The 10,223-nt window shown below is 36.2% G+C and overlaps 1 protein-coding gene across 3 annotated transcripts in view; it reads left to right on the top strand.

Moving 5' to 3' along the window:
* Positions 1-10,223, top strand: part of pdgfra (platelet-derived growth factor receptor, alpha polypeptide) — a 48,685-nt gene that overhangs the window by 32,866 nt on the left and 5,596 nt on the right. For all 3 annotated transcript variants that reach the window (XM_020527428.2, XM_020527429.2, XM_048597484.1), the window contains exons 11-21: positions 461-555; positions 2,071-2,203; positions 2,992-3,096; positions 3,756-3,866; positions 4,093-4,246; positions 6,493-6,659; positions 7,735-7,853; positions 7,983-8,105; positions 8,463-8,574; positions 9,668-9,767; positions 9,879-9,984. In XM_020527428.2, coding sequence (XP_020383017.2) covers positions 461-555; positions 2,071-2,203; positions 2,992-3,096; positions 3,756-3,866; positions 4,093-4,246; positions 6,493-6,659; positions 7,735-7,853; positions 7,983-8,105; positions 8,463-8,574; positions 9,668-9,767; positions 9,879-9,984 — 1,325 coding nt within the window. The remainder of the gene's footprint in view (positions 1-460; positions 556-2,070; positions 2,204-2,991; positions 3,097-3,755; positions 3,867-4,092; positions 4,247-6,492; positions 6,660-7,734; positions 7,854-7,982; positions 8,106-8,462; positions 8,575-9,667; positions 9,768-9,878; positions 9,985-10,223) is intronic.

The raw sequence follows: 10,223 nt of genomic DNA, 5'->3' as shown, positions 1-10,223 counted from the left end.
AGGAACTGCAGATGCTGGAGAATCTGAGATAACAAGGTGTAGAGCTGAATGAACACAGCAGGCCGAGCAGCATCAGAGGAGCAGGAAAGCTGACGTTTCGGGCCTAGGGTCTAGGCCTTCCTGCTCCTCTGATGCTGCTTGGCCTGCTGTGTTCATCCAGCTCTACACCTTGGTATCTCAGATTCTCCAGCATCTGCAGTTCCTACTATCTCTGAAACCATTATTTTATCAGATTGGCTAGCAGTTCGGTGACGTGGGCATTCCTGCCAAGTGAAAGGTACAGTTCCCCTTTCTGCCAGTTAACTTATTCACTGCTGACTCATCTGGTGCTAGGCTGGGAAACTCCATCACCCCTTAAATTCTGGCCTTCCTCTTTAATTTACATCTGAAAGTGTTCTAATGAAAACATGAATAAAATATAGATTTCTTGGACTAACAACGTTTTAACATTTGTTTACAGATCTCCATTCTGAGTTGACGGTGGCTGCCGCAGTCTTGGTGTTGTTGGTTATTGTAATCATTTCTCTGATTGTGCTCGTTGTAGTTTGGAAACAGGTAAATAAACATTGCAAGTCCCTTGATGTTAAAATGCAATTAAGTGTATTCTCTGGCAGAAAGGTGCACCTTTCACAAAAGGTTGCCACTGTTCATTTAAATGTGAAAAGTAAATTGACTCAATACGATGACATCTAATCAGAAGATGAAGGCTTGAGACATAGGCCTGTTAACCATATCAGTTTCCATGCATATAGGAATTCTGTTGTAATGATGGTGGATTAGTAGTCCAGAGACCCAAGCTGATGTTCTGGGGACATGGGTTCAAATCCCATTTTGAGAGTTGGTGGAATTTAAATGCAGTTAATACCTCTTTTTTTAAGAAAAAATGCTAAACTAATGGTGACCATTAAGCCATTATCGTAAAACCTCATCTGGTTCACTGATATCTGTTAGGATAGGAAGTCTATCACTCTTAGCCGGCCTACATGTGACTCCAGATCCATTTCAATGTGATTGACTCTTAACTGCCTTTGAATTAGCCAAGCAAGCCACTCAGCTCTTGGCAATTAGGAATGGCCAACAAATACTGACCTTCCCAGTGATGACTGGATCCCATGAAAGAATAAAGAGTGGTAACTTCCCAGAAGAAAATAGATTTGTTAGGGAGAGTTAATAGGTTACATTGGGACAACCTTCACCTTGCAAGCACTCATGATGGAACTAGGAATTCACAATCATTTTGGCGAATTACCTGCTATAATTTTATTGAGATTCAGTTCAAACTTCAAACTGCAGAATGCTGGACTTGCACTAAAGGTTCCAGCCTGGCTTTGTGGGGACGGAGTCCTTGCTCTTCCCTTGCAAGGTTATCACATGTAAGAGGGTGGCATTAGGGTTGGCAATTATGTACTCCAGGTCATCTGTGGCAGCTAGCACATGATTGGTACAGGAACATCTGATGACATCACGTGAACTAGACAAAGAGTAGATGCATGATCCACTTGAGGATCTCATCTAGAAACATGGCCTGAAAACCTGAGAATTCACCTTTTTTTAAAAAAAGAATGTTAATTCATTATGGTTTCATTACCATGTGGACCACAGAGGCACCTACAACACATGTTTAGAAGGAGTGAACCCGCCTTTCCCCTATTTTGTGCACACTCGATTTGACTTCCTAGCAGGAGGAATGCTCTAAAATCATTGAAAGCATTGACCCTACCATTTACCTCATACATTTGGCAGCATCATTGTTGGAGTTCAGAAGTAGTTACGTCTCAGTATTCATACAAAGATTTTCTGCTCTGCAATAACTTTTTGGGATTCTTTTAAATAATTCTTATTTCAATTAAATTACATCCTAAAGAATAGGTATTTTCAAAAGATGTAAACATATTTTGCTGGCATTTTTTGATCTCAGGTAATTTGTTGCTATTCTGAGATATTGGTAATGTTAATATAAATACAACTTAATAGAGCAATGTGTATATATTTTCTGATTAAGACAGAAGGGAAAAGAAAGGATTTTCTCATTACAATATTGTAAGCCATTAATTTTATTGTTTTGCACAGAAACCACGATATGAGATAAGGTGGAGAGTCATTGAATCAATAAGTCCAGATGGGCACGAATACATTTATGTTGATCCCATGCAACTTCCCTATGATACAAGATGGGAGTTTCCTAGGGATGGACTTGTCCTTGGTAAGTCTTCATCTGTTTTAAATATGTATCCCATTAGCCACTAACTGAAGATGCTCAAAAGTGAGGTATTAAGATAGTTGAGCTACAATTCAAAATACTATCCAGTCCTTTTAATTAAGCCCCCATTTCAGTCTTTTCAGTGATGCATCGGTTGTAGCATTCTCAGTCAGAAAGCCATGGATTCAAGACCACTTCAGAGATTTAAACATAAAAACTAGTGGATGGTGTTGACACAGTCATCCTTCTGACGATGGTTGCACTGAAGTCAATTGAATTGATCTCGTAGCACTCTTCATTGAAGAACAGGGCAGTTTTCCGTCATTTCCTGACCAATTCCTCAAACAATGTGATTGAAACACAAACAACTTCATTGTTGTTTGTGAGTTGTTTCGGGCAAAACTTTGATGCCTCATTTTTGCACTGGTGAAAGGTAATTTTTGTGCAGGACTTCTGCCAGTGGTAACATATAATCTCCCTCTAATTACCTAAAGGTAAAAATGGTAGGAAACTGCAGCAGACAGTCAAATATAACTTAATTTGTTTCCAATCAAATGTTTTTTTTCTAGGTGGATAAAAATGACTGTTTATTGTAGAAAGTTAGAATACAAAGTACACCATTACACACATTTTTGTGAATATACTAGTTTAATTTGCAGTCTGGAATGGAATTTGACCATTCTGACTTTTTTTTTGTTCTATCCTCTCTGATAGTTTACCTTATGGTAAATAACTTTGCAGATAAAATTCTTCCTGTCACAATAATTATTATATCCCTTGTGCTTTTTAAGGACGAATACTTGGCTCTGGGGCCTTTGGAAAGGTAGTTGAAGGAACTGCTTATGGTTTAAGTCGCTCACAGCCTGTTATGAAAGTTGCTGTAAAAATGTTGAAACGTAAGTCACCCTGTTTTATACATTACACAGCACCTGTTGTTCTGACATTAAGTTATTTTGAGGAAATCTTATCAATTATTGCAATATATTTTTATATGGATTTCTTGTTATATGTGTAATGAATTTTGTTTTGTGGGCAGTGCCAGATTACAGATATAAATATTTCACAGACGATCGCTGTGCATTGTAGTCAGACCTCAGAGGTTTTAAACTGGCTATTTATGATTAAAATAGATGATCACTGTTAAAATGACTCACAATTATGACACCTTCTTCTATAAGTGTCCTTAAAACGGGAAAGTACTGCTTCAGCATAGTGAAATAGGCAAGTGAAAACACGTGCAGGAAGTGAAGGTTACAGGCAGAGCTTTTTATATATCTTGTTATGTGATTAATAGAGACTTTAGGAACAGCTGTCACATGGTGATCAGTAAAGGGAGACTGACAAAAGGGAGGAAATAATATTAAGCATTCTATAAAAGTGATGTAAATATGCATCTTGTCATTTAATTAAATTGCTTTTAAACAATTTACATTTCTTTGATAAATTTGTGACTTTGTTTCAATAGAATGTATCTTAGAAATTTTGAAATATTATAAAATGTGTAATTTTTCAATTAGCATTTCATAGCTGACTTGTATTTCAAATGTTTTTACAGCTACAGCCCGATCCAGTGAGAAACAAGCTCTGATGTCAGAACTGAAGATAATGACTCATCTAGGCCCACATTTAAACATTGTTAACCTGCTAGGAGCTTGTACCAAAGCAGGTGAGTGTTGCTTTTTCAAGGTATTTCTCCTGTTTTCCCCTCTTTTCTAATGTATTATGGGTTGAATCCATCTTTAGGACGGGAACTGCAAATGTCACTAGGATGTCAAGTTAAGATTCAAATTTTTCTTTACAACCAGCCCATCTTTGTGCCACTCAGCACAACATTGAGGAAAATTTGTTTTATTCTGAAATACATGGTACTAAGTTATTTTTCTGTACAATAGGTCCTATCTACATTATCACTGAGTACTGTTTCCATGGAGATTTGGTAAATTACCTACATAAGAACCGAGACAGCTTTATAAGTCGATATTCTGAAAAGGGAAAAAAGGAAGTGGATATTTTTGGTATAAATCCTGCTGATGAAAGCACAAGAAGGTGAGTTCAGTGACTTAATAGGATGACATTCTCTCATAATAATTTTTTAGTAAGATTGAAGTGATATCAACCAAATCAATCTATCATTTCAACAAAGTACTGTCTTTAAAAGAACAGTGATATAATTTTAATAATTTGCATGCAACAAAAGAATAATGTGGGAGATCTAGCGGAAACTTGTCATAGTAGAGTTATTTTTATCATACCCTGGATTAATTTTTGAAGATACTAAATAAAGTAAAATGAATGGATGAAGAATAATAAGACATGTGTTACAGCCAAAATTCTTAAAGAAATCCATAAAGCTAGTGGTTATGAACTCTTGTTGAAACTGTCAGATCATTTTACAAAACTCTGGGAAGAGGTGGTATTAAGACCTGACTTGCACAATGTCAATGTTGTTTGTTTTTTACAAAAGGGTGATAAATCAATGTGTGGATACTATAGAGTCGTATCCCTACTGTCCTCTGTGGGAGGGTTTTCACACAAGTCTGCCTCCTATGCAACAGTCAAGACATACTTCACTGTGATTTTCCGCCATCTAGGGGAGCACAGACATGACCTTTATTTCTCAACAAATCCAGGAAAAGTATCTGGGACAATGCAAAAGGCCTGCATTGATCTGTGAAAGACCTTTGACTTCACGGATCATGAAGTTCTTTTGAAAGCTCTCCAGAGACTTGGATGTCCAGAAGAAATTGTTACTATCCTGCAAATTTTGCCCGACTGTATGACAGTGAGTGTGCTTTGTAATAGATCGGAGAAAGAGCTCTTTCATGTCAGGATAGGCATTAAATAAGGCTGTGTAATTCTGTCAATTCTCCTCTATTTATCTCAGCCTAGGCATGGAACTCATTCAAAAGCAAGTTCCACAAGGAACTGTGATTGAGTTTGTGATTACAAAGCAAAGAATTAGCTTCTAAAGCAGATTATCTTTCCGCAACCTAAGGCTGGCACTTGATCTTGTGGAAGACAGAGAAAAGGTTTCATGGAAATTCTGAAAGCCTTCTTGAATATGTGACAAATGAGCATTAGTGCATGGGAAGAACTTGATAGTAATCATACCATGTAGCAGTGGCTTATCTAACAAACCACAATGCAGTTGGAAACTGACCAGATGAAGCCTGGTTTAGAGAAGTGACTGAAACAGAACAAGAGAGAGAACTCTGGCTTGGGAGCCTTCTTTCTCAGGACAACTCCTGTCCTCACTGCCCAAAGACCTGTGGCCCCAGGATTGTCCAACTAAGGCATCCAAGGATGCATAAATCATGAAGTCGAGCCAACATCATTCTTGTTTTGAGAGATTGATGCCAATGACCTTGTCATCATTGATGCCAGCTTTTATCTTATGTTGATTGGATTTTTTGAAACTATTAAATAAAAAGCATGAAAAATAAATGATTGATAAATCTAACATTTTGTGTTTAACAGCTATTAAATTCAAGTTAATTAGAATATATCAGAATTTATAAAAGAGTCATCAATCATCCTTTCTAACTCATATAACAAACTTCAAAACACTTAATTAGCAACTTGACTCAATTAATAGTTATAGACTTGGAAACTTCTTGAGGACTTATGTATATAACGTAGACTGAGACTCTGGTATAATTTTGAAGGAGCGCTGTGCTGCTAGATGTGCTTTTTGAATAAGATGTTAACCAAAGCTTATTTCAATTATTCAAATGGAATCATCTGATACCACATGTTATTCAGAGAAGACTGACAAATTCTTCTTATACCATAGCCAAAATTCTTCCTCACCCAAGAAAACATTAAGCTGATCATTCTTCTCATTGTTACTTGTGGGATTCTGCTGTTCGTGAAGTAGTTGTAACATTGATCTATTTCAAAGTATTTCAAATATAAGACATTTTTGAAAGACCTGATATAGTGCTACATGCATTTTTAAAAAATTAAATCAAGGCCACAACAGCATTTAGAAAGTAAGATTAGTCTTTGACAGCAACTCAAAATGTGCTCATTGTAAGGTGGAAATCTTTTATACCATAGTCATTTTTCTTTTTAGCCAATGCACTTTGATTGTTTTTCACATGACTGGTGAAACTTAATTTTATCCTCAGAATTACAGCTAACACACAAAGGACCATTAACTATATGTTTGGAGGAAAGGATTCTCTACTAGCTAATGCAAAACTCTTAATGTTTGCACTGTGATTTCCTGAACAAGTCTGTGTAATTAGTAAATTTGCCTGAGGATTAATGCTATTCTATTGTTTCTGTAGTTATGTGATCCTGTCCTTTGAAAACAATGGGGAATACATGGACATGAAACAAGCTGAAAATACCCAGTATGTACCGATGTTGGAAAGGAAAGGCAGTTCCAAATACACCGATATACAGCAACACATTTACGATCACCCACCATCACAGAAAAATAAATCATTGACAGGTAAGAGCCAGCCATCCTCTTATTTGTTTCTATTTAGTGATACCTATGAGAACATCTGACTGAAGAAGAAGTGCAAGAAACAACTGAATGGATTGGAGATTAGTTTTTAATCAACATTGAACATTTTATAGAAATTAACTTCACTCCAAACATAGTGAGATGACATTCTGGTGCAGCAGAACCTCCTAAACTTCATTTTTGTAATTGTCTTAAATACACTACATTGACAACCTTATAATTTATAAAACAACTTTAACAACGCAAAATATCCCTTGCTATTTCATAGGAGTGTTCGTGTTAATGACCAAAAGCTTGGTCAAAGGGTAGCTTTAAAGGAACACCTTAAAGAAGAAGGAGGTGTTGAAAGGCTGAGAGATTTAGAGATGAGTTTTCATCCTCAGCAGCTGAAAATGCAATCACCTGTGGTGAAGTGATTAAAATCTTTGGATGCACAAGAAACTGAAATTGGAGAAGTGCAGAATTTTCCGAGGGCTGCAGGCTGGCAGAGGTTGCAGAGGGGTGAGATCATGGAGGAATTGGAAAAAATGGATAAGAATTGTAAAATCAAGGACTTGCTGAACTTGGAGCACAGGGATGATGAATGATTAGAACTTGGTGTGAGCAAGAACATAGGTGGATGAATTTCAATTTGCTTAAGTTTGTGTAGAGTCTTTTTATAAATGGACTTCTAAAAGATGCAACATAATGCACTCACCAAGAATTTAAAGTGGCATAGACTACATAGAAAATGTTTCATGTTTTATTTCCATTTTTGCTTATAAATAAGGGATATAACAAAATAAATTGGCTTGAAATACATCATTTCATTACTTGCAAACAATGTCATCATAACAAAGAAAGGTTCATTCAATTCTTATGATAGTTTTCCTCTAAGAGGTGTTGCTTTAGGTTGTGAGTTCATGCTCAGTAGCAACTGAATAGAATCATTTCACTTACTGCCAGGTCCAAGAAGATCAGAATTTTAACTCATAACACCATCCAGTTCCCCATTAATTAAAACTCTTGCTTCAGATTGTTGACTGGCAATTATTAACAAAGAACATTTACTCCATAGAGACAAGTGAAGCTTGGAACCCTCTCCTAGATGACAGCTCAGATGGCCTCTCCTTTATGGATTTAATCAGCTTCACCTTTCAAGTTGCCCAAGGAATGGAGTTTCTGGCTTCTAAAAATGTATGTATGATTGTTTTACGCAAAGGCTTATTTATGCAGATCCACAAATGCTCTCATTTTATTTTGACCAATTTGCCTTGTATTAATAATGCAGTAAAATTGGAAGTTTTGCTCTTTGTTTTGTCACAGTGTGTACATCGTGATCTGGCAGCTCGTAATGTTCTCCTTGCACAGGGAAAGGTTGTCAAGATCTGTGACTTTGGTCTGGCACGGGACATCATGCACGATTCCAACTATGTTTCTAAAGGCAGCGTGAGTATCGGCTCAAGTTGGCTCAAATCTGAAAATACTTTCATAAAGAATTCTGCAACCTGAAAATAAATGATATTAAAAGGGGAATTCAAGCATGACTGTATCTGAGATCATCAGGTGTAAAATCTCCACTTTGTGTTTTTGTCGTTAATGCAAAAGTAAAGCCTGCATTGAAAGACATTCCATACTTTCGCAGCATGGGTACTTAACAATTTGATTTTGAGGTTTTAAAGTTGAAAGTAAACACTAGTTTACAACTTCTTTTATAATCGTTGTATTTTATTAATAATAGCATTTTTAAATGGTTATACTATTACTTCTAAAGTTGATTTGGGTTTTTTCAATTTATATTTTCAGACATTTTTACCAGTAAAATGGATGGCACCTGAAAGCATATTTGATAACCTGTACACTTCACTAAGCGATGTCTGGTCTTATGGCATTCTTTTATGGGAAATATTCTCCTTGGGTAAGTGCAAACTATGTGTTGATACTAAGTTCCTTGCACTCTAACAATTGATTTTACATGAGTAGTTGTTCGATGGAATCATATTTGATGTATGATCCATGTTTCTAAGAGTTAGGATAGGTAAATTCATTAGGAAAGAGATCACTGTGGATCCTGCTCGATTGCTCACCTAATATGCCCATCTCTTAACAGAAGTCAGTAAGACCCAAGAATCATTAGCTGTGTTTCTGTTTTCCTGGCTGCTAACTGAATGCAATTGTAATGCCTCAACCACTAGTCTGACTGAAAACAGGCAAGCAGAATAGACTAGTATTTGGACCTGGAGTCATCATGGTCTGTGGGGATCAGTTATTATTATTTTTTGCAGCTGACCCATCTTGGGAATAGATGCCTACTTTTTTTGATAGGGAGCTAACACTCTGACATTTTAATGAGCTGTTTAATTCATCACTGCAATGATAAAACTTTACTCCTTTATGGAATTTGGGTGTCAGTAGTAAAGTGCATTAGTGATCCATTTGAACAAAAAAAATAGTTTCACAGTCACCAATATTGAGACTCACATTCTGTTCCAGATTTTTATTAATTAAATTTAAATCCCACCACTGACTGTAGGGATATCTGAATTCATGTAGCCTGTGCTGCCGGATTACTGGTCCAGTGATATTATTATCTCCCCCACAATCATCTTACTTATTATCTTACTAAACTGTGATACCGTTGCTTATGGACTGCTCATTATTCTAAAAACTGTGAAAAAGTTGCGTCAAGAAATTTAGTGAAAATGTTTGTGATATATTTTGCAATAGTTTTTAGCTGTATTAAGTAATTAAAAGTGCTAACATTTACAATATTCATATCACACTTTCCTAACTTTGGTAATTCTACATTTTTAAAATTAATAATTGACTCTTTGAAATGTAAATTCAGTGCTAACTTAATTCATTCACACTAGCTTTCTGAGTGATCCATTGTAATTGTTGAAAAGATTATGTTCGATATTTTGATCTTTTTAATGTTGTATGTGAGTTACTGTTTAAATAAGACAATCTCCTCTCATTATTTCTAACTGGGATTCTCTTATCTGTCTTAGGTGGTACGCCATATCCAGGAATGATGGTGGACTCCAACTTTTATAACAAGATAAAAAGTGGCTACAGGATGACTAAACCAGAACATGCTTCTTCAGATGTGTATGTTTCCAGCTGATAAGCTGTTGGATTTTAGTTTCCAAAATAAAATTACTCTAATAAATAATATTGAATTTTTAAATTCAATTTGTGTTTCCATTCCCCTGCTCATAGCTATGACCTGATGGTGAAGTGTTGGAATAGTGAGCCTGAGAAGAGGCCTTCCTTTACACGTCTTGCTGAAATTGTTGGCAAGTTGTTACCAGAGAACTACAAGAAGGTATGTTCTGTTGCCGGTTGCATTACACCAGAGTTATAGTTAACAGTAGCCATGGTAATCCCTGAGAGTAAAAAAAGCCCTGGTCACTGCTATTCTTAAAATGAAATCATCCTCACTAGATGACAAGCTAGATACAACTGGGGAACAACATCTACCCTACTTTGGTATGTCCATCCAGAAAAATCATAAAATTTCCCACCACAGTATGAACTGTTTCTTAAACAATTTCAAGGTTTTAT

The sequence above is a fragment of the Rhincodon typus genome, chromosome 1, assembly GCF_021869965.1.
Source record: "Rhincodon typus isolate 14 chromosome 1, sRhiTyp1.1, whole genome shotgun sequence".
Lineage (NCBI taxonomy): Eukaryota > Metazoa > Chordata > Chondrichthyes > Orectolobiformes > Rhincodontidae > Rhincodon > Rhincodon typus.
The sequence above is the reverse complement of the archived record's forward strand: the minus strand, read 5'-3'. Positions and strand labels throughout refer to the sequence as shown.